Source organism: Lissotriton vulgaris, chromosome 4_1 (assembly GCF_964263255.1).
Source record: "Lissotriton vulgaris chromosome 4_1, aLisVul1.2, whole genome shotgun sequence".
NCBI lineage: Eukaryota > Metazoa > Chordata > Amphibia > Caudata > Salamandridae > Lissotriton > Lissotriton vulgaris.
Genome location: NC_141691.1, coordinates 1,949,461,023 through 1,949,488,399, shown reverse-complemented (window position 1 = coordinate 1,949,488,399; position 27,377 = coordinate 1,949,461,023). Strand labels below are relative to the sequence as shown.

Below are 27,377 nucleotides of genomic sequence, written 5' to 3'. Positions count from 1 at the left end.
ATAAGGACATGTTCATGAAGCATGGATTGATCGCTATAGCCTATAGCAAGCTGTGGCATAAATATACGAAAAAGGATCGAGAAAGTCAGTGGCCACTGATAGGATCCTTCGATGATGATAAAATAAACGCACTAGAAACAGCCCTTGGTAAAAACAAGACAACGCCCACTATGCTTGATAGTTTCGGCATGTGGCGCAAAGAAACTGAACAACGTAAAAAGAGAACTGAGAGCAGGTTGGGAAAGGAGCTGCGGAAAGCAGCCCACCTAGCGGCTCAGAAACTAGAAGAAGAGATAAAAGAAAGAGGAAGCCAAACTGAAACTAGAAATAGAAACGTCAAGCCAGTGTCCGGTTAGAACATCCTCCACGCTCTACCCTGAATTACCCTCGAAACAACGAGCCAACGATGATCTGCTGCTAGGTCCTCCGATCATCTACATGCCCCCTCCATATGCCCCTTCCCAACCCTTAGCCCAGCCCCCACCACCCCCAGGTACAAGCGAGAGTAGCGCCACAGCTTCGGCCCCCATGGCCTCTGTGCCGGCCGGACCCCTTGCATTAGATACTACACAAACGACAACGTTAGGCGACCCCGAGGCCCGAAGGGTTGGTTCTACAAGAACAAGCAGACTAAGCAAAGATGAGCGAGCAGGGGTTGATAAGATAGCAAGGACACTGGTAGAAAGGAGGGAAGATGAAGAGTACATCACGGATGTGTTTAACTCGTATACAGGGAGTCACAGACGACACTTTACTGTACAACTGTGTTACCATGTCTTGAACGCATACGAGGACCGATATCGAGACAAAGGTCCCCAGAGCATAACGACTCTGTACCGGAAGGTCGATATCGGGGATGAGGGTGAGTGTGATGTGACGGACCTCCTTACACGTACGCTTGAGGTTTTCCGCCACCTCACTGAACGAAAACCGGCAACTGAACCTACGACATCCGTAGTGACCGAACCACAAACTGAACAATCTAACGCCATGATGCCGATACGAGAGGCTGCCCCTTACTGGGTTCCTCCACGAGGTGAAGGGACTCACGATGACGCAAACCACAAAGATGCAAAAGGAAGGGTAGTGTACAATTGGGTCTACCAACCATGGGACCGGCAAGAGATTCTGACATTCCGAAAATCTCTGCCTGATCTACGTAAAAACCCCACTGCCTTCTACACTGAATTAGGTACAGCCCTAGGTTCAACGATTATGACCCTGGCTGACATCGACTTGTTTTTCGGGTTATGCCTACCAGCTGATGTGTGGAAGCAAATCCGGAAAGTCGACCACCTTGAGCTGTTTGGACATAACTGGTCACAACTCGATGGCATAGATAAACAACGAGAACCCGGACAAAAGCCTTTGAAAGCCATTTTAGACCTCCCGGATAAAATCGTACAGAAATTAAAAACCCTGATCCCAGAAAAGAAAGTGGACTGGTCGATAGTAACGGCCTGTCGCCAGAAACCTCAGGAGGATGTATCGGACTACTTCTCCCGGTTTGAAACGGTGTTCTCCGATTACAGCGGCCAGGACTTGACCACTGCAACCGGACACCATCTTTTTGTCCAGAATTACGTTAAGGGTCTGTCACCAGAGGTCTCCCAGAAACTGCAGGCCAGCGAGAGTAGTTGGGCAGCCTCCAAACCTACGGCTATCCTCCAGATGGCCCAATATTATGAACATCAGAAAAATGAAAACGATAGAGCAACAAAGAGAAAGAAGAAGGACTTAAAAGAGAGGGTGATGATTGCTCAACTGCAAGGGGTGACTATAGGACGAGACCAATACCGGGGAAATTATCAGACGAACGTCCCTAAAACTGCACCTCCCAGGGACCGCACTTCGACTCCCCACATTGGACGTACAGACATTAGAGAGGACCAGTGTGCTTTCTGTAAAGGAACGGGCCATTGGAAATCTCAGTGCCCAGTTCTTTTGGAAATCATCAGAAATAAAGACCCTAGGGACATAGCAAGTGGGCCGAGAAATAGGGGACAGCAGCGAGGGCCCCCAAATGATACGACTAACGATAGATCAGGCAGGCCAAATACATTTGACCGACCCAGACAGAACCAATGCCAACAATCTGACTACGATGACGTTCACGACTTTGCATAGGACTGCCTAGGGCAAGGGAGGGATCCAGTCGAGCTCTATGTTGACCAGCAAGGCCCTTACGTCACTGCTAAGGTCCTGGGTACAAAGTCTCCATTCCTGGTAGACACTGGCGCAACACGTAGCGCGTTATCTAAACGACTGATCCCAAGGGCACCCTTATCTGGCTCACTAATAACGTCGACAGGTTTCGATGGAACGCCCTCCACTAACCCTTTGTCCACCCCGATCCTCTTCGACTTAGAAAACAACACCACTGACACCACGTTTTTGCTTTCCTCCAATAGCCCTGACGCAATTATGGGACTTGACTTATTGAAACACTTCCGAGCGACAATTAGATGTTCTCAAGACGGAGTTCGAGTTTTTCTTTACGACAACCCCGTTCTGCTTAGGCATTGCCCTCCCAGACGCATGTTTTCCATCACCGACGCTGACACATCCCTGCTTGACACTCTGCCTCCGTATCTGTGGGCCAAAACGGATTCGGACGTAGGGCGCATGATGATTGACCCAGTGCACATTACTGTCCGACCAGATGCAACACTCCCAAAACTTCCACAATATCGGATATCGCCCGAGGGCGAGAAGGCATTGGTAAAGATTATTCAGTCACTGATAGACGCAGGAGTGGTAGAGGAAGTGGTTAGCAACGTTTGCAACAGCCCAATCTTGCCCATCATCAAAAAGCAGGGAGAGGGAGATGAGAAAGCATACCGCTTTATCATTGACCTTCGAGAGATCAACAAAGTGGTGGTACCCCAGTACCCAGTGGTCTCAGACATCACCACCATCCTGACTTGGATTCCCTCTACTGCCACCACCTTCACTGTCATTGACCTTAAAAACGCATTCTTTTCCATCCCCATCCACCCAGACAGCCGATATCTCTTCGGCTTCACCCTCAAAGCCCGCTCATCTAGGTTCTGCCGAGCACCCCAGGGCTACACAGAAAGCCCTAGCATCTACAGCCAGGCCCTCAAGAGACAACTAGATCAAGTCCAGTTACCCGATGGAGTGGTGTTAGTGCAATATGTCGATGACATCCTTTTGGCAGCTGACACCACTCCATTAGCTGTCACAGCCACCATTCAACTCCTGCACTTCCTTGCAGAAAATGGCCACAAGGTCTCCAAGAAGAAGTTGCAATTCTGCCAACCCCAGGTCACTTACCTAAGCCACCTTTTGTCCAAAGACGGAAGGAAACTCACTCCCGACCGGATCCAAACCATTCTCGAAACTCCTATCCCTAAGACTCAGAAACAGGTTCGCTCCCTACTAGGCCTCACCTCCTTCTGCCGACAGTGGTTACCCAACTTTAGCCTCATAGTAAAACCACTGCTTTCACTGCTAGCTAAAGACGTCCCTTTCCCACTCCCTTGGACCCCTGAGTGTCAGACCTCCTTCACGCAACTACGAGACGCCCTTTGTTCGGCCCCTGTGTTAGGTACCCCCGATTACACGAAGCCCTTCTCCCTTTACACTCACGAAAGGGAGGGGTGCGCTTTATCTGTCCTGACCCAGTCCATCGGCCCAAAGCAACGACCGTGCGCTTACTTCTCTGCCACTCTTGACCCTGTAGCCAGAGCCTTGCCTGCCTACCTCCGAGCTGTAGCTGCTGCTGCAATCTCTATCCGACAGAGTGAGGGGATCGTGCTCTCGAATTCCCTCACGGTACTGGTACCCCATGCAGTTGACACCCTCCTGAACCAAACCAAGACGCAACACCTGACGAGTGCACGACTGACTGGATACGAACTGACTTTGCTCGCACCCCATATCACCCTGAAAAGATGCACCACACTGAACCCGGCAACTCTGTTACCCTTACCAGAGGACAATCCCAATGTGCACCCTGTGCATGACTGCGTGACCCTTACGGACGAACAGACTAGAAGTAGGGTTGACCTCAGAGACACAGCTTTTCCTGACCCTGACGGAGAGCTGTGGGTGGACGGTTCCTGCATCAAACTCCCTGATGGCACCACTTCAGCTGCCTATGCAGTCACCACCGCTCGAACTGTAGTCGAAACAGCCCGCATCACGCAACGATCTGCCCAGGCAGCGGAACTGATTGCCCTAACACGAGCCTGCATTCTAGCAGCAGGAACCACAACGAACATTTACACCGACAGCCAGTATGCCTTCGGGGTGGTTCACCATTTTGGGCTCCTTTGGAGGGAAAGGGGATTCTTGACCTCACACGGCACCCCCATTTTGCACGGGGACCTAGTCTCCGCCTTGATCGAAGCCGTCCTTCTCCCCAAAAAGCTTGCAGTCATCAAATGCCAGGCACACAAGAAGGTGACGGACATTATAGGACAGGGAAATGCACTAGCTGACATCACTGCCCGAACGACAGCTGAAAGTAGGACGACAACACATATGTACGTGACCAGGTCACAAGCAGAAAAATGGACTGATGCTAGGGACACTATTAGAGACATTCAAATGGCTAGCACACAACACTAACTCACTGAATGGACACGGGTGGGATTAAAAGATGACGAAGGCTGCTGGCGGACAAAAGACACAAACAAATGGTTGCTACCTGACTCGTACCCGATTCCCATACTGACTATGGCACACTCCCCTGCCCACATAGGGTCGGCCCCCATGATTGAACTTGTCTCCAGAGTTTGGCACAATGATAAAATCACAGACTCTGCCAAACGTCTGGTCCAGCAATGCTTGATATGCCTGCAACACAACCCCGGGAAAGGAACTGTAGTACCCCGGGGAGGGTTTGGGGTCCCAAATCACCCGTTTGAAGTCCTGCAGATGGACTACATCCAACTAGACAGATGTCAAGGCCTGAAATATGTACTTGTTGTGGTATGCGCATTTAGCAAATGGGTGGAAGCATACCCTACCCGTGACAACACTGCTATGGCCACAGCAAAAGTTCTGTTAAAGGAGTTTTTCCCCCGTTACGGCCTTTGTCGAATTTTGTGGAGCGACAATGGCCCCCACTTCGTAGCCGAAGTTATCCAACTCATTTTGAAGGGGTTGGGTGTAAAACAAAAGTTCCACGCAGTCTTCCACCCCCAATCTGCTGGACTAGTTGAACGACATAATGCCACACTGAAACTAAAATTGGCCAAAATAGTGGCTACCACAGGACTGAAATGGCCAGACGCACTCCCACTGGCATTGCTTTCAATGCGTTCCACCCCTACCAAACACCACTTGACACCATACGAAGTTGTATTCGGCCGACCTATGAATGTCTGGTCTGCACCGAAACCAACTTCCATTCATGACGTCCCGGACGTCCTAATGTCTGATTACTTATGCCAGTTGACTAAAACACTGTCTGTTATCCATCAACAGGTGCTGCATGCCATCCCTGACACTTCCAGGGGTCCCGGACACACCATCCAACCTGGGGAGTTCGTTCTGATCCGGAACTTCCAGCGTGCCAAGAGTCTGGAACCCAGGTGGACGGGCCCCTGGCGAGTCCTCATCACCACCCGAACAGCACTTCGAGTGGAGGGAAAACGCAACTGGGTGCATGCGCACCACTGTAAGAAGATCTCCTCGACCCTGGCCACGACAGAAAACATCGACAACCAAGAAGAGCTCCTGAACAAGGACCGACCGTCACTGACCTGCTATCCTGATACCGAAGCACTTGAACTTTCAAAATTCTCTGATCCCACTGTACCATCCAGAGAAGGGTATTTCCTGCGCCGAAGGGAGGGAGCTCCGGCTAAGTAGACCACGGACTAAGTTGAATCTCAGAACGGTGACCTAAACACAACCACGGGTTACCGGGAGAGAAGCTAAACTAAGTCTGTGGTTCTGCCCACCACCGAGCACCTTGAAGATGATGGAAGCGCCAGATAAGAAGATGATGGAAGCGCCAAATAAGAAGATGATGGAAGCAACAGGAAATACCCACTACAGAAACCCAAGAGCAGACAGACTCCACAGCTCAAAGACAATTGCACTCTTCATCACAATCCTTTTCTGCTTTCTCCTCATGACCACACTCTGGTTTGTGGAAGAAAATGCACCTGCTCACGAAACATTCGTGACCACTGCTCAGCCTACCACCATGAAGGAACATCATCTGATTTCGCTCTCTCCTCAACTCAGAGAGAGGCGAAAGGAGTTCTGGAATAACTCTTTCGTACAGCTACTTCACCAGCACAACCTCGCCACCAATGCCACTAACTGTTGGATCTGTGGGTTGCTACCCCACGCCACTGGACACTCAATACCATTCATCCCTTCACCTTTCTCAGTTCACGGCTCCTGCCTTGCTTGGCTGATCCTTCTGCAGGAAAGCTTTAAGGACAATGCCACCTCCAGCAAAACTGTAACGCATTACTACCACGGGGTCTGGCGAAACAAAACAAAAACGCACTTCTGCCCGCAGACCTCCAACGACTCAATCCACATGGACATTCCTGCTAAAGAGCGAATTGAAATGCAGGTGTTCAACAATCCAACCAGACCCACCTTCTCCTACCTGCGGAAACGAACGGCTGCCACCCTGACTGTGGCCCTATCAGTCATCAACGTCACAGGCCACATGTGCATAGAAGGACTTGGGACACAGCTGGTAGGCCGCAGCGCCTGCCGTTTCACCAGAACTTTAGACTCCACCGATCCGCCTTCCTTTGTATCCTCTCCGAATATGTATTTCGTTTGTGGCACGAAGGCTTACACCTGGCTCCCCAGGGGCTGGGGGGGCACTTGTTTCATCTCCTTCATCCTTCCTCCGACTTATGTGGCCCCAGCGAATCATCATAGACAAAAACGAGCCAAGGACATTGAACAAGCCGACTCGACAGGAGCACAGTTCCTCGATGCAATGAAGGGACTCGTTCCACTCTGGGGCCCGATGGCAAACAGCCGTGCCATCCGACATCTGACCCAGGCAGTTGAGACAACAATGAACATCACAGCTGGGATCCTTGCTAATAACACCGCCGAGCTTCAAGCGGTCCGCTGGGTGGCCCTCCAGAACCGCCTTGTCCTAGATGTGGTTCTTGCGGACCGTGGTGGAGCATGCCGCATCATTGGGTCCAGCTGCTGTACATACATACCGGACAACTCACCCTCAGTGTACAAAGCCATCGAACATCTTCACAGACTCTCTTCAGAAGTCCACCAGGAACAAGAAGAATGGTCGCTTGGTGGTTGGTTCTGGAACACCGTTAAGAACTGGGGCTGGAGACTGTTCACCAATATCCTGATTCCTGTAGTTGTAATATGCGGTCTATGCTTAGGAATTCAATGTCTGCCACCTCTGTGTTCATTATGTGCAAATTGTATTTGCCCTAAGACTGTGGACTTTGGAAGCGAACGCATGAGAGCATTATATGATGCCGAGGTTAGGAATTTGATGAAAATTGACATTGAGTAGGCAAGTTGGCTAGATATGTTGAAAAGGGAGGACTGTTAAAAGTTAGGCTGCAAACGTCAACATTATCGGCGCCATCTTGCTCTTTTTCGAGCCCATTCGTGCGCGTAAGCGGGAGCCATTTTAAGCACTATGGCCTCCCTGCCCTCACTGATAGCCAGCGCGTCTCTCTCCCTCCTAACCTCGCAGGCATCCCCGGCACGCTGACAACCCCCTCCTGCTCCCATATGCCTCAGGTCATAAACCCCTCTTCAGCGCAGCCCTGCCTCGGAATCCCATCCTGTTCCCAGCGCGACACCTCCCTTCATCCCTTTCATGGTCCCAAGTCCTTTGATACAAACCCCCCTTTTTCTGTGTGCCCGTTTGTCTCCCTTGTTCCCAGGCCGCCACCTGGCCCTGCGGATACTGTTTATCACACCCCCGTACAGTAGGAAGCTTCCCTCTATCAAAGGACCCTCGAGTCGATCGAACACCCTTCACCCCATGAGATCCGATCAACTCCACACATTCCGTGAATCGGCGGAATGTCCAGCTGCGCGATAATCATCACCTGTTGTGACCGGGGTGGGGATTTCAACTGTAAACGTGTGGGAACGGGCTTGAAGCGGGGATTCCTAGGATGCTTTTCCGTACATCAAAGTATTGACAAATATGTGTTTCATGTAATAAAGCAATAAACCTGTGTATAAGAGGCCAGGCCTCAGAGATGCGGTTAGAGCACCTCGTGACAATACTTGCTGTCCAAATTGATGTGTTCTCCTCCGGAGAGAATAAACCCTTGTTTCCTGCCTTTCAGTCTCCAGCGCCTGCTTCTTCATTGATTAATATTCTGTGGGTAATAGAGGCGACACCGCCGGGCAACACAAAAGGGTCTTTGGTCACTGGTTGTCTAGCCACCCTTTTACAGTCCTAACAACTAATATTATTGTGTATAAGAGAAGGCGAAGAATACAACGGGGGCAATCATTATAGGTGTGTAATGCAGAGTTGTTTTGCTTACAGGTTTACAAAAGGGGGTGGTGATGAACAGAGTGTCTGAATTGAGCAGACCACTCTTACCCAGTCCAAAGATCAGGGCTTGATCCATCACCGTTATTTATCTCACTGCCCCATCCCAGCTCAGAACATGGCTATATGCAAATCAGTCTGTCCCTGGCCCAGTGCATCATGGGAACAGGGCAGACTAAACTACCAAGCCAATTCTTTACCAGAAAGGAGACAAGCTACCGGGGACCGGTTTCTGGCATTTCAGCCTCTTCGGCCCGGCTTGCTTGAATCCTGATGGAGCAGTGAGAAAGGGACTCATGTCTGAGTATACCCTGCCACACCTATAGTGGCCAAAATCGATTTACAAAAGGGGGTGGTGATGAACAGAGTGTCTGAATTGAGCAGACCACTCTTACCCAGTCCAAAGATCAGGGCTTGATCCATCACCGTTATTTATCTCACTGCCCCATCCCAGCTCAGAACATGGCTATATGCAAATCAGTCTGTCCCTGGCCCAGTGCATCATGGGAACAGGGCAGACTAAACTACCAAGCCAATTCTTTACCAGAAAGGAGACAAGCTACCGGGGACCGGTTTCTGGCATTTCAGCCTCTTCGGCCCGGCTTGCTTGAATCCTGATGGAGCAGTGAGAAAGGGACTCATGTCTGAGTATACCCTGCCACACCTATAGTGGCCAAAATCGATTTACAAAAGGGGGTGCTTACAGGAGCTGTAAATCAGATTAAACTTTGTTATTATCCACTTGCCTATTTTTACTAAGTGGGCAATAAATGATCACATTTAAAACTGCGCACATTAGGTGGTTACTGGGCACTATATGTGGTGGTCACTGCTAAGGACAGCACTGTTCAGGACAGCATTTGTTTTAGCACTTTGTGAAAGCTGATAATCTAAATCATTGCGGCTGACATGCCTTTATTTAATTGCCTCAAGCTGTGCATGGTGCGAGCGTGAGCCACACTGTTAAAACATGGTATTTCAAGCTGGTATTTATTTAAAGTCTTATAGTCTGAATTCAGCACCTGAGCATAATAGGACGGAATGTATGAAGCTCTGTGGTTATACGGAATAAGCAGCTACCTATGTTATGCCATCTATTAATGTAATAATTGCACTTTCACAATTGCTTTATTAACCTTCCTGCTTTCTCAAATTTGCTTGAAAATGCTTGATTTTTCTTCTTTTTTCTCAAAATTTTCTTGGGGGGGGGGGTTATCCCTCCAAACCCCCCTTTTGGGGTTCGGGCTCGCTTGCTGCGTTCGCTACGGTGCTGTATGCAAATGACTTGCCACCCCACCACTTTCAAATGTCACCCACCGCCCCTGTCACCATCCCTCATTAGTAACAACTTCCTCATGAATGAAAGGGCTGCCGCTCCAAAATGGAGATGTAAAATTTCACATTAAAGATAAAAATCCCTCCATTGAGCTTCCACGAGTGTTCTTTGCTTCCCTCTCCTTGGCACAGCAAGGCTGTGAAGTCTTCAATAACTTGCTGTGCCTCAAACATGTTCAGTAATACAGCTGAAAGGTATCCAGCGAGCGGCATTAAAGCATCACTACATCAAAATGCTACACTGAACATGTGGTAACTCCTACATGTTGAATTTAACAATGTTGTAGTGGTCCCCTATGGTTAGAACATGAAATGTCAACATACCGGCAAGAAACTGAAATACATCGGATTCTTCTGCTGTGCTGGAAAGGTCATCATATGTTAGCTCTTTTTTCTGTTTCCCGGTGCCATTCTTATAGGAGTAAGCAGCCAAATACCGAACGAAAAGTTCCTAAAAATGAGAAAATGTTTAGACTAGGAATATTTCAAAACAGGTCAATGTAGCGATTTATTACACCATGAGAAAATAGTAACAACATTAATGTCCTCTCATACAGAAGTCAACAACATGTTTATTCATGGAAGGTATAAATGCAGGAGACGTCAGTTGCTAACTGGAATGCTGTATGTGATAGGGCGTCTTTATGGTGCCCTCAATGTGTGCGTAACTTCTAATGAAAGAGGATACAGCAGGTATGAAGCTGAAAATGCTGGAGTACACACATGGGCTAAGCGAATACTGTCAAAGATTATGTTGTAGCGCAACCAACACAACATATCTTTGAATTAATAAAATGAGTTCTTCAATATCGGATGTCTTCTTTTTTAAATGTCTATTTATTAGTTAACAAATAGCACCCATTTCCAAACAGTACATGGTTCTGTTCATACCACAATAATGTCTTTGTGTTCATATTAACAATAATTAACTAGGCTGGCCCTTGAAGTTATCTCAAAACAAATCTTGTACCGTTGAGAGTCCGAACTTGTGCTTTACTTGAATGTAGGCCCCTATCCATTGTTTTTTTTCCTACAGTTGCTATTCCTGCTATGCACTACCATGTCTCATTTCTTTCATACCAGTGTAGTAGGTGCTGCTTTTGTTGTCCGGGGTTCAGGGTGGATTAAAGTCATTATGTATTGCTTTCAGTCCCAGAGGTAGTCTCCTTCTCATCCTTCCTGACCAATTTTACATAAATTTCCTCATCTCAAGCCCACCCATGGCCTCTTATTTTGGTGGTTCTGGTACTCATTACTCATATGGTGATCTGTCTCCTGGCTATGGTTCGTGCCCATATTTTCACTCTTCTTTATGGGTTGTTGCTAATACGTCCATGACAATATCCCAAAATCCACAAATTCAAGCACATACCAAACCATATGTATAAATAAGGCCAATAGGTGTCTGCATTTCAGACACTCCATTGTGTCCTTGTCCTATTTTATACACTGGGCTACGGGTAGTGTACACTTGATGCAAAAAATGACACTGTATCAACTTCAATTATGCATAACTAGACGGACTTGAAATAAGTTAACAAGCTTTTACCCACTCCAGTTTCATTTACACTACCTCACAATCTCTTTTCTGTTTATCTCCAATCTTCAACTCGCTCGTCTTATTATTGCACAGGCTAGAAGATCTGTGAAATTGCCCCTTAATCACGGTCTACTGTGAATCTCCCTTCAGAACACATCCCTCCGTCCATCCATTTTACCATACTGTCAATTAGTGCTTTATTTAATTTAGGGAGGTTGCGTGGTAGTACCAATTTCAGTAAAATGGTTGCCTATTATTTTTCTTTGTAAATGTAATTCAATGCTTAGATGCAAAGTCATTTTAAAACGGGATTCCATGGTGGAGTTGGTGTGGGGCCAGTGGAGATTTACCCAAATCTGCTATGGTACTCAATCTAGCTAGTAAATCCTAATCCTTGCTCTCCTTCTCATCACACCACCCAATTAAAAATGTTTGTGTTCTTGCCAAGTTATAGCATTCCGCAGCTGCGATCGTTAGACCTTCCTCTTCATCTCCAAGTTTCAGTTTGCCAACTTCACTCCGCTCCTTTTTCCTCCCTATGAGATGTGTGTTAGCATATCATCAGTGAAACCAAAGAGGGGTGGGGGGGGGGGGAGAGGGGGGTAATGGCTTATTTTTAGGCCCATCATACATGCCCGGACAATTCCAACAACCAAAAAGGGTATGCAGTTCCTATGTAGGTCCGTGAGATAAGAAGGGAGAGCGTGAATCAAAGGATGTCCTGTTGCGAACAGGGGGAAAGGGGACTCCCTCCTTTCGGAATTTGGGCCCTCGTACACCCCGCCAGCTGGGTGTCATGCTTCATCATCGGGCATGCTCCCAGTCAGGTTGGCGCTGCAAAATCTGACGGTCACCCTATGAGGTGCTCTTTAGCGGAGATCTGTTATTCCTTACTGTATGGTGCCGTGGGTGTGAGGGACCTACTGAGAGTAGATGTGTAGAGTGAGTTAAAACAGGGAAGGAAGTCCAGACTAATTACATTTTAATGGAACTGGCTCCCAACCTGGTTAAAATAAAAGTAGCAACTACCTGATGCTGTGTGTCAGGGTGTTGCACACAGCCTCATGTGGTCAACATGTTTCTTGCATTTATGTCAGAGTAATCTGGCGGCAATTCTTCAGGATCTAAACGCAAGTTGTAAATCTACACTATCCCTGGCGTTCTGGTACTACTAACAAAGATTAACCCCACAATAGACCTAAAGGTGGAGTAACCGTAGATGCGATGGACAACCTATAGAGAAACAAACAACAAGGTAAAGCAATGGTCATGTCTGTATTCCTGTGTTAAACATCTCTCTCCCTTGTGAAAACCCAAGTGGATGCACGTGATAAGTGAAGTGCCCCACATGGTGAATTGCGGTGGATAAAAACTAACATAGTAATCGGTATGATGTTTGCATGGTAACCAGTGATTGTAAAGTGTTAAAAACACAAAAAATGCAGCCAGGGTGTATTTAAGATGGTAGCTTACGTGTATCACCAGCCATTTGACTCACCTAAAAGCTAAAATAGCCTGGCCCCATCAGAGTCCGACAGGTCAAGCATTGTGGAATTTCCAGTGTCCTAGGAGAAGTAATGGTATAACGAGATTGTGATGCTGGAGGTCATAGTATTAATTAATGGTGCGTAAAGGGCGATTATAACAAAGGCGCCGCCAAGCCAGGCGCTCGCATGTAGTAAGGAGAGCCAATAAACCAGCACGGTTAGTCAGGGGGACGCTGTTAACAAACCGAGAGCCCAGCCCCAGCCAGCCCAAGTGTAGACACGCGTCTCGTCCCCGCATCCCAACCGTACCATACCTCAATAGTCTGTAGGGGAATGGTCGGAAGCAATGTCGGGGCTGACAGCGTGGCCACACTCTATGGCGGGTCCAGCGGGGGAAGGTCCCCAGGTGATGTAGCACATGTCTGCCACTGCAGTTGATGCCTCGAATAACTCACTCTCTCAAGTTGGGTCGGCAATGCGGCACCATATCATCAGCCACCATCCATTAGCACAGGGGTCTTTACACTGGGGGGGCAGGCCCCCCTAGGTGGGGGGTCTCAAGTTATCCCAGGGGGGAGGGCACCAGGCGCTGGCCAAAAGAAGCACTATGCTGATAACAGTACTTTGTTTTCAGTGGGGGTGGGGAGATACCGTGTTAAAAGGGAAGGGACTCCAAATATACTTCAAACCCCCACCTCCATTTCTAATAACCACACTATGGAGACTTTTACACGTTAATAAGGCCTGCTTGACCAGAATAGTATGTTTGGCAATCATGTACTTAACTGCACTTGTTAAATAAGAAGTAATAAAGTAACTAACATGTCAAACCAGAGCTCAACCCCTGTTAGTTATAGCACAGATCAGAGAGACTTTACTTAAAATGTGTTCAACATTTAGAAGTACCAAAAGAGTTAAAAAGTAAAAACACAATTAAAAAAACCCTTTCCAATTTATTCAAAATAGAGTATGTAGGAGAGCAGGGTCTGCTATCCTATGGTCACCCCAAATGTTTGCTTTTTGCTTCACTGGTTTATGACTTAATGTGGCTGTGGGCCTGCTAATCAGACCCACAGCCTGCTGTTCTCTCTCTAAATTAAAGCCAATGCACTCTAGGTGCATTACGAATTGGATACTGGTTCACCTTATAGGCCCCTGTAACAGTGTACCATAGGTACCCAGGGCATAGGTGCATACAAGGCCTACCAGGGGCTGCGGCATGTATTGTGCCACCCCTGGCCTGGCCTCCATATTTGACACAACTGGCTGATCACTCAGGTGGGGTAAGTTGGTGTAATCACCTCTTGCTTAGATATAGTAACCCTATATCTAACCTTAACTGGACACATGTTAACCTATAAGCCATTCCTATGGAAGGCCCCTGCAATCCTGGGGGCAGAGTGCGTGGTTTCATGTGAGATGGTGCTCTAGCATGAGCTGAGCCGGTCTGCAGCTGTCGGGAACAACTCCCTTAGCTGTTCCGGGATATTGCCATACAATATACTCTTAAGTGCATTATAATCCTCGCGGTTATATGCTAACTTTGGTTTGGCTTTATCAAAACATGTCGAGTAAGGTGTCATACGATTTGGAATACTATCCCGTCGACAGTTCTGTCGACGGGGATAGCATTCCACCCTTCTAGAGGGACACGACATGTACATAGCCTTAACCCAGGTTAAAGTTAACCAGAGCCTCAGCATCACAAAATGGATGCTGCCACCACAGACACAAGTCTGACCTCCTGCTGCTGCGAGTCCTTCCAGCGAGGGGGGCTTGGACAAAGGGTTTCCTGCCTTGGGAGGTGCGAGCACCACCCAAGACAGGACTTTGTGTATTGGGTAGGACAGGGCTGAATAGAATCAGACATGCCCGGGGCACACAAGGTGTCCCCGTGCATAAGCCAGTCCAAACCGGTCCTGGGACTTTCCAGACCTAGGCCTGGCGAGGAGCTGGACAAAGGAAAGGGGGTGTAACCGCCCCCCTTCCTGGTCCCACCCAGAGGAGGGACCTAGCAGGTGATCCACCCCTCAGATTGGGAATAAGAGTGGGAGCAGTGCCAAAGCACCTCAGATCATCCTGAATCAACTTGAAACTAAGAAGACGACTGGACTTCGACATTCTGCTGCACAGAAGACTGAAGAGTATCTCCCTTGTGGCCTAGGAGTGGCCACCCTGTGAACACAGGTACCATCCAGCAACTCGACGTCTGCTTTGCCGACACCTCCCGCCGGAGCCCGAGCCCAGAGCCTGACAAGACCCAGACTCCCAGACTTCTCACAGCCCGATCCACAGTCCCTGCAAAGAAGGGACCCGTGGAGGCACCGAGAGACGTGGGACCGGACCTCTTGGAAGACCCCCTCGGCGCTGACTGCGCAGCACCCGAGGCACCCTCGACGCTGTGCTTTGGGGTTTGAGAAGCCCCACAACCGAGCAGCCCTTGCACCGAAGATCAGCCCCCCAGCATCTCCACGATCTGCGTGGGGCCCTTTTGCATCGTGCCACTCGACGCGCCATCCCGGCCACTTGCCACGTGCTCAGCGGCCATCTTGGCGACGAAACCTACAATCTACACTGCGAGTCTGGTTGCTCCAGACTTGCCCTCGCTCCTGTAGAAGGGAGCACCCGCTCTGACATTGCTGGTCCGAGTGATAAGCCTTTTTTGATTCCTGCGTGGCTTGCATTAGCCAAGGCCTGTTTGCTCCGATCAAGTTGCCGACACCGCCATCAGCTAGAGCCTTTGTGGGACAGCTCGTGACCGACGCCTGGACGTCCTCGACCTCTTCGTGTCCACGTGGCTGCAGAGAGAAGCTACACCTCATCGCCTGTTTGCACCGGACATCACCTGGTTCCAATCTGGTTCCACGGTAGTCACTGGCTAGTGACTTTGAACATTGTCCCCTCTGCTTTCAGGTCTTCACCACTTCAGATCCACCCATGGATCCACCGGAACTCTTCACATCGAGCCGCCTGCAGCATCTTCAGCTCCAAGCACCACCGACCTGCGTGACGAAACCCGACACTACTTCGCACCTGTGCACCCGCTTCCTGTGGGTGAGGTAACTCAACAACGCCGGTGTTCCTACACTGGTACACACCTCTAGTGCCTGTTTCTAAAGTTTCACTCCTCTAGGTCACTCGGAAGGTTCCTAAAACACTAACTTTGTAACTTTTACGCACCATAGACAATGCATTGGTGAATGCGTGCACTTTAAACACTGCACCCGAGTCCCGCGGGCCTTTTCCGACTTAGTCACTGCTAGTCCCGATCAGCTCCAGCGATTCCCAAGGCCCTAGGCCTACTTCCTTTTCGATTGGTATCTCTTATACCACTTTCTTAATATATGGTCTGAGTAGCCACCCGCCCTCATCCATATTGTGCAACTTTTGTGTATTTCAACTGTGCTTTGTTTTAACGCTTGTGCTTCTGTGCTCATAAAGAGTATAGGGGATATTTGTAGTTAATAAATATATATATATATTTCCAATATATATCTGTGTGGTGTCCTTTCATTGGTATTCAAGGAGGTTGTATATGGTAAAACAGCTTGTTTCACATGCCTTTCAGAGTTTAGCCTAAGACTGCTTTGTCCACGCTACCACTAGGATAGCTGGTCTATAAGCTTGACTTACAACCAATCATCATAAGGGTTGCTTGGCATGGTACAAGGTGATCACTAGAACTAGTAAGCATCACATACCAGGCCAACTTCTCACAGAGTACACTTTCCCAAAAATAAAATGACACCAAAACAGCAAAAATTCAAAAAGGAGAACAGGAGATACATTTTTTTTTTTTAAGAGGAAAGTGTCAAGAAAAAGTAACGCGTCAATCAGTAACCACTGTTAGCGGGTGACTGCTAGATGCAATTTCAGGTGGACTGTGATACAGCACGGGTCAGATGCTGATCGAAGAATTTACCTTAAGATTTGGTCTTTGAAATATAAGTTAAAATCCATCAGTGAGGAACAGTTGCAAGAAGTATCTGAAGAAGTGCTCTTGAAACCAATCAGCTAGCGGATGGGTTCTCGCTGAAGCAGTTAGTTTGGATGGAAAACCTCTTAGTGAGAAAAGTTCACATTTTGCATCCAGTGAAGTCTGCTTGTTGGTTGGATACTTTCAGAGCCTTCACTCTGTAAAGATTTTTAATTTCTGACTTTGTCTCATTTTTGGAGTTCAGAATCATCCAGCGGAGCAAGGCTGCAAGCTGTATCCGATGATGAGTTCCAAGATGCCAGATACCTTCTCGCAGCGGGGAGGCTGAAACGGAAAAACATGTTTCTTCGGCCCAGCAAAGTTGCACCTTGGCCAGATCCATTTCAGTGGTTGGTCCCGGTCCTCTAGCAGACTGAACTCCGAATTCTCACACTTTTTCATATTGTAGAAGTCCAGTTAGACACAGCCAATTGTCCCAGAACCTCAGGGACAGCATTTAGCGGCTAGTTCTCACTCCACCATAGCCCACCAGCAATGTCCAATACAGGTCCCGTTCCACATAGCCAAGTAACAACTTCACTACATTTCCTTGAGAAAGGGCACGCCCATTACAAGTAAATGAAGTTCCTGATTCCACCTTAACTGGTCTTCCTGCAAAGAGAAGAAAAACACCTCGCAACACACAAGCCATTGTCTCGCCTCATGGAGCGCTTTCACATTTCATAAAGGTCAAGCACTGGCTGAGCTGCTGCTGAAGAGCTACCGAAAATTAGGCTCCCGGAGCTTCAGGCAGGGAAAAGATAACTTTCTAGAAGGTACTTTCCTAAATATTTATTTAAAAAGCTAATTTTACCACTAGATAGAATTTTTGATAGCTATTAAAAAGAATGGTTGAACTATTTTCCCTCCTGGTCCCAAACGCAAGATAGCACAATTAATATTTTAGTCGGATTGATACAGATCTGCTCAGGATTGGCTAACACACAGTAATTACTGATTTTAATATATCCGGTCTTTTATTGATGTTTTTACGCATATATTGAACATTTATATGTTGCACAGCACTTTGCTTACCTTTTCCCCAGTCGTCCGCGATTTGGCTGAACCGATTATTGTAGAGAGAAAGGCCTGTTGCTTCCCACTTGCTGGCTGAATTGGAGGGGGCCATTTTCGGATAGTTAGCACTCTAGTCGTTCTGACTGAGACACATTACTTAAGGGCAATTAACAGTGCGAATGCACCATTAATGGGATTGATACCGACCTGCTCATGATCGGCTAACACGCAATAATTAATCATTTTAATATTCTTGGTCTTTTATTGAGGTTTTTAAATATATACTGAATATTTGTATGTTGCACTGTACTTTGCCTACATTTTTCCTGGTCCACCGCGGTTAGGCTGAACCGATTGTGGTGGAGGGAAAGGCCTGTTGCTGCCCACTTCCTGGTTGTATTTCAGGAGGCCATTTTCAGATAGTTATCGCTCAAATCGTTCTGACAGAAACGCTACTTAAGGGCTATGAGATCGCAGACATGATGAAGACACGCCAAAGGCCAGCCCGTTTGCATCCGGACCTCAGGTCCGATCGGCGCTCGCACATCTTCTCCAATAGTATACTTTAGAATGCAGCTTCTGAGGCCACGTGTAGTCGGTAAGCTTAACCGATGTACTGCATTTAGCTTTGTTGAAATGTATGATCATAAGCACAGTGTGTGTAATACATGTGGTTTTATGACATCCCATTTGCCTACTGGTTCATTGGGTAATTTTCAGGGTGTTACTAAACCAGCTGGGTTATGTGACGATACAGGGAGATTGGAACCCTCGCTTAAAAAGTTCCTAATCAATGCTTTATCTATGCTAAAACACAAGGAAGAACTAGGAGACTTTCTGTTGGTGTACAACCCTGACTGAGTTTTTACAATGAAGCTTCGGGCCCGATCAAGTGGATGCCATTCCGTCCAACTTCTTAATCCTTATTCATTCATTCATTCATTCATTCATTCAGCAGGCATGCCTGGAGGAGACTTGGCAGTAATCTATAAGGCACACTATCAATGTCACCTAGATACCAACATCTCTAGCAACTCCTGTGAATCTCTCTATTTTAAGATCAACATCTCTTACCAGCTCTTTCTCCAGCATGTTAATTTACAGACAGGTGGTTGAAATGAGGTGCAAGGCAGAGGTGGTACCGGTCTCCTATCTGCGCTTGCTACAGACTAATAGCCAAACATTTCAGGTGATAAGGGGCAGTTAATGGCATGTATGTAGCTGGTCATCGTCACGTGATATCTATATGCTTATGATGGCCAATATTTGAGCAGTCAACCTTATTCTCCGCTATCAAGTAAGTGGCCAAACGTATACAATGATAAGCATGGGAAATCACATTGGAGACATTCATTAAAATCAGATGAAACCTTCCATTAATGTTCTTATTTTCCACTACTGTGTATCACTTTTATAAACGTAAATAACGGATATTAAGGAAATAAAGTATTACCGTGCTGGTTGTGAAATGCAAAACAATGTAATTGTAGGAGCACACCGCAAATGGTTATGTGTAATATGCGGTGTAGAGACAAGTATACCAAGATGATACAAACCAATGTGTGTAGTTCAAATGTGTCTATTTAAATTAATATTCAGTGTGGGTGACGAGGACAACGAGTGGTGAGGATTGCTTTATTAGCTTCTTTTTTGTATAACATTTTTAATATAGGTGTGTGTTTAAATAAAAATAAAAAATTAGGACTATGCAGCAGGAAGGCTCTTATTAAGTCTATGATATGCCTTAAATTAGATGCAATGACAAGAGTAATTAACCACTAACTATAAACTGATGCCTAGCTATCTGACATGAATCCTGAGGGTTTCACACCTATAAAATGTAAGACACTGAATCTACACTATTACCTTTCATTCAAACACCAGACTAACAAAAAAAAGCATTGAAAACGAAATAGGCCTCGCCTTTGATTAAGTCAGAGCCATTTGCTTTTCTAATGGTATTGTATAGCAAAGCAAATGGCTTTAACTTAATGAAAGGTGAGACCTAATGTTAGCCAGTGTCATTCTCAGTCAGTGTCAGTCGGTCAGTCTGTGTCGGTCAGTCTGTGTCGGTCAGTCTGTGTCGGTCAGTCTGTGTCGGTCAGTCTGTGTCGGTCAGTCTGTGTCGGTCAGTGTCAGTCGGTCAGTGTCAGTCTGTCAGTGTCAGTCGGTCAGTGTCAGTCGGTCAGTGTCAGTCGGTCAGTGTCAGTCGGTCAGGGGTCAAGGGGAGCGCTTCCCATGGAATTTGAGGGGGACTTATTTTTCCATGAAAGTTTATTCATAAAATCATTAGCAGATATAAAGAAGCACATGCACAGGCCTTGGCCCTGTCTCCCCAGCAGGCTGAAAGATCGGTTACACACCTTTCCTCAACATTATGTCAAGAGAGCCAGATTTACTGCACCTTATTAAACTATAGCGGTCCGGCTAAAAAAAGAGAACTTGTCATTACAGTTGAGTGACTTACTCTTACAGGTTACACGTCAGTGAAGTAATTCTGATAAGGGCTCAGTGGTGCATCCCAGCGCCATGGAAACTGTCAAACTGCGTAAGGAGCCTAATATTTATTGCAATGTGTCCCTTTTGCCATATATTTTAGAAGTCACACATCAGTGTGTGTGAATTCTTGTGTTCAAATACTGTTTTTTTAAACACGCTTCCTACCGGTTGTGCAGTCCTCAGACTAAGTGCCTGTGTGCTCATTTCTGATCCCCCCTATTAAAGTTGCAGAGGAACACCCAACATTATTTGCTCTTAACAGTTTAAGGGGGGGATGAGGGGGGAGCGGAGCGTGCGAGTTTGAAATGTGGCCGCGGGGCATCAAGACCCTATTCAAGGTGAAGCACCAGTACCCATCACTGTTTATGCTGGGACAGCGCCACGGGGTCATCAAAACTGTTGCCCGAACTCACCTCATGCAATGCTGGCCTTGTGTGAAGGTATCGCAACACTTCCTTGCTACAAAATTCAGACAGACTATTCCTGGCCCTTCCGCAGGCTCTTTGCTTCCGTACTGAGACCGCATGCGGAAGAAAGGAGAGTGCCTCATTTCCTGACCCAGGCCCATTGCCGGCAGAGGACCACTACTTAGAGTGGTGATGGGACTCTGCATGGCCAACCGCACGTGGGTACATTGCTGTCTTTAGCAATTGGAGAACCCAGGCTAGTTACGGGCAGAGGACCGTTGCTCAATTGTGGTGACGCGACTCTTCGAAGCTAACATCGCGAGGGCCCATTTGCTACCACGTTCAGGTAGCCGGGGGAAGGCTTTGAAGACCACCATAGCGGTGAGTGGCAGTGGCCGGTTTCATTGTTGTTAGCCAGGCAAGAGAAGAGATTAGGAAAAGGCGCGCCCCCACCCCTTAAAGGGACAGCCTACAGCACACGGCTTTGGAGCAAGAGTGGAGCCTGTGCCTTAAAGGTAAAGCATCATATTCCCTGGGGGCCGGCAGAGGACAGCTGCAGATCGCAGCAACCTGACTCGGCTATCAAACATGTGCACTATGCAAGTTGAGGCCACGAGGGCAAGGCAGTAACTTTGAACCGCACAAGCCAATTACAGTTAAAGTGAGAGCACCCCCTGGGCATTAGTCATTAAGTACAATTGTAGGACTGAGGCTGTGGTGGTCAAAGGTGGGGTTTAGTTTTACGTGGCTCCCAGTTTAGGAGACTCGATCTGGTTGTCAGCAGGCCGTGTCACTGTGGTGGTTATTACCCAGCCGGGCCCCTGGCCTGAAACTAAGTGCCTATGGACTACATTTTAACTAGACTCGGAGAGAGTGGCAAAGGGCAGGAGCGGGCAGATAAAAGAGGACTAAATCCCAATAGAAGCTCCTGGCCTGAAATTAAAACAAGAGACGAGCCCCCCTCCGCTGCTAGGCAACCTGCGACGCTGGGCCAATCCCAGCACAGCTCACGGTGATGTAGGAGCCCACAGCCGATGAAGCTCCCGGCGGGGAGCCCTTGTCTTTATGGGGCCATGTGTTTGAAACAAATGGCCCATAAAGATAAGAAACCTTTTGCGACTGGAGGAAGGCAGGTGAGCCCGTCCAAGTGGAACGGCTCAAAAAGAGAAAAGAACATGTCACAAAGAGCTCTTTTACAGTGGCTGGCCACCGTTTACCATAAACGGTGATGCCGGCCAATGGGAAAGAGGGGCAGGGTTTAAAGCCCATTACTGAAAGCTCCTCAAAAACATAAAATCTCGCCGAGCGAGCAGCGCATGTGCGCAGCCATGCCAGCTGAGACCTAAAAAGTACCAGCAAAATGAACCTATGGTTGCATTCCACTGAAAATAAAACATATACCTTCCCCTAACCAGCGTTCACATTACTGTTCAAGCTTTGTGCTCTCTCATATTAAAAGCGAAGTTGAATTGCTGAACAGGTGCAAAAAAGAGTTACGTGAAAAGCAGTAAAACAGATGCTTGAAGATAGCTCAATATTGCCACCTAAAGGTTAAAACGAAATTAACAGTGTATGAAGATTTAAATTAATTTTTTTTTGTAAAACAGATACACACGCACTGGCAAAGCCATTAACTCGTTCGCTGCGGCGGCTATTCCGCCGCAGCGCTAACAGGGCGGGGCGGCCGCATACTGTTGACAGAGCCGCTCCGTCACCAGCCGCGGTTGGGCGCGGCAGCCGGGCCATGACGGAACCGCTCCGTCATCAGCACAGCCCAACCACAGCTGATGACGGAGCGGTTCCGTCATCAGCATCGAACGGGTTAAGTCTCGGCTCAATAAGGCAGGGTAGTTGACTTTGCCAATGCTTTTTTAAAATTGGAAGTGCATGTGTACGCATGCATAATCGGCAATATTCCCAGCTGTCAAGGTTTCAGATTGCTATGTGTGACACTGTCATAATTTCAGTGTAATTATGAGTGACATTTAAATAACTATGAGTGACACTTTTTCACGAGCAAAATCAAGCAATGAAGACGAGGGAAACATACAATTATCAGAAATTACACCCATTTGAGCAATGAGAAACTCTTAAGAAGATCTTAATATATGCAAAGCACCAGAAATGGAAGGGCACTAACCTACTGCCCTTGTAAACTGATCGGTCAGTGGAATACACTCTGCATCGAGCATTTCTGATGAGTGAGGCTGAGGTAAACATAGGTTACAGCCAGCCGGGGAGCTCATTGCTGCTCTCAATCCTGTTAATACTGGACGAAAGCTCAATCAGCAGTGGAGTCACTAAGACAGGCGGTAATTCAATTTAGTTGTATGACTTTGGCGATTGCAGAAGAGCACTCTGACTCTGCTTGTGGTCAGATGTACGTATGTTATTGGATCCAGGGCATGCTTGTTTGTTTGTGGACGCCCCCAATGACCACCTTCACTACAGATCCCCTCACTACCACCCTTTAATGGTGCCCTTCAAGTCTCCATAACCACTCTCTCAATCAGATGCATTTAATTAGGTTTATAATGCCACTCATACCAGTGAAGTGTGTCAGAACACTTTACATCACTCACACATTATACAGAGACAATCAATCAAAATGTGTAAATCAGTGTATAGGAATGTTACATAATACAGAGGACTATCAGGTGTAAGAGTCACATGTCATCCACACCGATACACAGTATAGTTTGAGTGCTTGTCTAGAGAAGCACAAACTCAGAATTTAAAACTTTACACTGTGGTTGGGGGTTCTCTTTAATAATAAGAAATTATTTTTACCAAAATGAACCCTTTTTGCAACATTTTAATAAGAAAGACGGGGGAGGGAACCACAGCGCTCTAATCTATACCTTGCAATTTACAGGCAGCTCTTTTATGGCAGTTATTAGCACACTTCTATATTGTGATTTTACTTTATACACTGCACGTAAAAAAGGATCTTTCGAACAAAGCACTGACCTATTTACATCATATGCACTCCGTGATCAGCATGGAACACGTACTTCGCAGCAGGCATATTAACCCTTTGCTCTACTTTATTATCAGTCAAAACTTCCACTAGACATAATGATCACATTCCAGGAAAAACATTAATCACAGAGTTAGCGTGACATTTTTATAGTTGTATGAACATTTCTGGAGGAAAAGAAGGCGGCAGCAGGTGTAAAACTAAAATACTTGCGAACATGGTGAACACTACTTGTAGTCATTAACAACATATTGGGTCCTAATTGATTGTAATCGTCCTCCATTGACAAAAGTACAGAAATCCATAGTTACCTTCTAGAGGTCAAGCCATGTAAACAATCAGAGGAAAAGTCTCATGAATAAATGGATATTTAGGTATTCCTCTGGAGGCGACCATAGGAAATCTTCCAAAGGCTAACAAGCCGGAAAAGGGGAACAGTTCCACGAGGAAAAAGCTGAGACTAGAAAATATAAATCTTTACTGGAGGCAGGAGGTGAAAGAATCCAGTACAGTCTACACAGAAAATGTTCGCTCCTACCGAGGGCCAAATTTGGATAATAAGTCAATAGATTAAGGGCGTTAGCCGTTAGTCATTATTCAACCCAGTATCAGAGGATACAATTTGCATTTCATTTAACACAGCGCCTTAGCACACGATATAGCATTTTACATTTTCAGTTCAACCAGCTATAACAAAAAAAAAAGATTATAGTGGAACAGCTTTGCAAATTAAGATGCGTCTAATTGAATCACCTTATACGAGCGCTGCCTTGTGTCCAAGAAGTCCCGACCCAAGGGGTGCTGCCAAACCATGCCACCTGCAGAGTTGGCAGCTAGTGGCAAGTGTAAGTCTGCAGGTACAGCGCCAGCCCCTGCCCCGTGTCAACGGAATACCCAGGCATGACTAATTATCTTGAGGGCTAACGTTCTCCTGTTGGGCCCACGTGCACCGTGACCTGCGCTCCCATGATTGCTAGCCCAACCAACTTAATATCAAGCCTCCGCAGAGTGCGCATGGTCGTGCCTGTGTCAGGAGCAGCCATTTGTCCCCTCCTGTGACATCAATAACAGCTCTGCCATGCGTGTGCAGCTACAGCAGCTTCAGTCAGCAATCTATTTTGATAGAGGACATGATCACATTGACACAAACACACTCTAAATAGAAAACGGCGCTGCAGCGGTTAACTGAACCATTCGACTCTCTATATTACAATATGGTGTTACATATTGTAATATACAGAGTCGAATTGTTCACCAAGCTTCACATCCAGCGCAGGGGGACATCAGAAGCTGAAAATGCAAGATAATGCATTTTAATGCGGTCAACCACATTAAAAACATTAGTCTAACACCTGATGCGTGGTACTTGGCAGGACTGTATATTGCAATGGGTTTCCTAATAAAGAATCTCAATTGCAAGGTGACTACCACAATTTTATTATCAGTGTAGGCAACAAGGGGACCCGTCTAGGTAGCTGAGGACCTCGGGTAATTTATGATTTTATAAAGAACAAAGGTCCTAAACTTTTCAATGCAGTTATGAGTAGTAAGCACACACTTAAATAAGAACTATGTCTCTTTTTCTCCAATGTCCAACCGGACAAGAGAATATTTATTTTCAAGATTAAACGAAGATTCAAGAATGAGTGAGACACGACAAATCAAAGACTGGGCACAAGCCTGTACCAAGTAAAAGGGGAGAGAGAACAATACAGGGGGAAAAAATGACAGGCAAACAGAGTGGAGCAAAAGGTGGCTTACAGTACAATGCAATCTTGTGTAAGCACAAACCAACAGTTACTGCAACAAATATTGTACAAATAAAAAATGCAATACTGTTAAAACAGTCGACGTGACGTTTCGATCCCTATCTCCAATTATTAACTGGGATCATCTTCAGGACTACTTATAATGCTATTGCCTGAGTGATTTGGGAAGCCTAATCGCCGATAGGTGGGGAACCGAAGGCGTCTGGGTGCGAAGCCTCGGAAGTGGCGAGATACACCTTAGCATGTGCACAGGGAGCCTGGTGAGGCTTCTGTGAGGTGGGAACGTTCCTTAGACTGATGTGAACGGCCTTTGCACAGTGGCAGAGGGCCAGGTGCGGTTTAACAGCCTGGAGTACTAAGGGCAAGGGGCGGCTGCAAGATTATGCAGTCCGGGTCCAGCTGATCCTCGATGGGATCTCGGAGTCGGGCGTTTGAAGTCCCGTCCGGAGTAGCGTGGCAGATGGCCCAGCTAATACATAAATCTGAGGGTATAGAAGTACAAGGGGAATAGAACAGTTGACTCCAAGGACGGCCTATAGCATATCTGTGGGAAGAAGGTCCTAGCCGCTTTTATCAAACAGAGTGACTAGAAAGAGGAAGGGCAATGTGTCACTAAGCCTGCAACTAGTAACCAACACAAGAGACATACAACAGAGGCACAGTCAGGAGCCGCTGGATAATGTAGAGAGGGAAATGATATACCCACATAGGCAAGACTTGTGAAAGAGACTGGAGCTGGACTCACTCCACCGCCCTAAGCTATGGGTTGTAGTGGAAAGATAAGCGAAGGGACATTGATCCAGATGCCTTCAAGTAAATGCACTATTAATAGCTTTGTTTTAGTTGAAACTGGTTACTATGAATCTGTACAGAGGTAAAAGTTATTCACACTTGACAAGTATTATAGAGCTGTGGATAAGGGAGGTGTCCACTGGATTAAGCTTTCATCGGACATGTAATGGAATAGGTGAAACATAACTAAGAAACAGCAATGAATATTTTCCTGTAAGTGAATAACAAAGAGGGTAAAAAATAATATATCAGACCAACTACCTGTATCTGAGATCATTCAATCCACATATCACAACTATCAATGTCCGGCATGCATTTACAGTTGTCCAATTAAGGGTGTCCCCCATTCCTGAATAATGTACTGGGCCTAGCTACATGAAATCAGACTTTCTGGCACTGAGGCACAGATGCCTCATGTCCTAATCTGGAAGCATGTGAGAATTTCATCTCTCTCAAAACTCTACCACCACCTGAGTCCACATGCACTTTAATGTGGTTTTAGTAGTCAGAAAACAAGGGAAAAGGTCACTTATGTAATTATTAGAATACTCTGTAATAGAATAGAATGTGGGACGATGAGGGAAGAATGGATGCTGGGACGGCTGAGACAGAGCGACAGGACCTGTGTGGGGTTGTATCTGTTTGTACCTGCTGCTCCTCATGAGAATAAACTTGTGACTGCAACCAGTGTGGTCGGATCTTTCGTAGAGGAAGAGAGCAAGCAACATTGAACTTGGGAGTCCCAAGTTGCAAACAGATTTGTAATCTACATGTTTTAAGGTGCCGCCGGCAGAATAGTGAGTGTATTTATTATACAGGGTACCTTGAGCACTGTGTTGGACGGGTCGTGTGTCATGGCTGATGTCGGAGGCCTACGGCTTGAGCAAGAATTGGCTGTGGATACATGCAAGCAAGACTGAAGCTTGCAGAGCGACCAAGGATTGTCCGTTGCTGCTTCATGCGCTGAATAGTGCGCAAGCAAGACTGAAGCAGTGATGCACGGCTGGACACGTATTCACACCCAGCGTGCAGGGGCCATTTTGAATTGGGCAGCAAACAACGTTAGCTC

The 27,377-nt window shown here is 46.9% G+C and overlaps 1 protein-coding gene across 1 annotated transcript in view; it reads right to left on the bottom strand.

Moving 5' to 3' along the window:
- Window positions 1-27,377, bottom strand: part of CHRAC1 (chromatin accessibility complex subunit 1) — a 75,057-nt gene that overhangs the window by 20,569 nt on the left and 27,111 nt on the right. Inside the window, exon 2 of the mRNA XM_086966260.1 lies at window positions 10,166-10,292. Coding sequence (XP_086822386.1) covers window positions 10,166-10,292 — 127 coding nt within the window. The remainder of the gene's footprint in view (window positions 1-10,165; window positions 10,293-27,377) is intronic.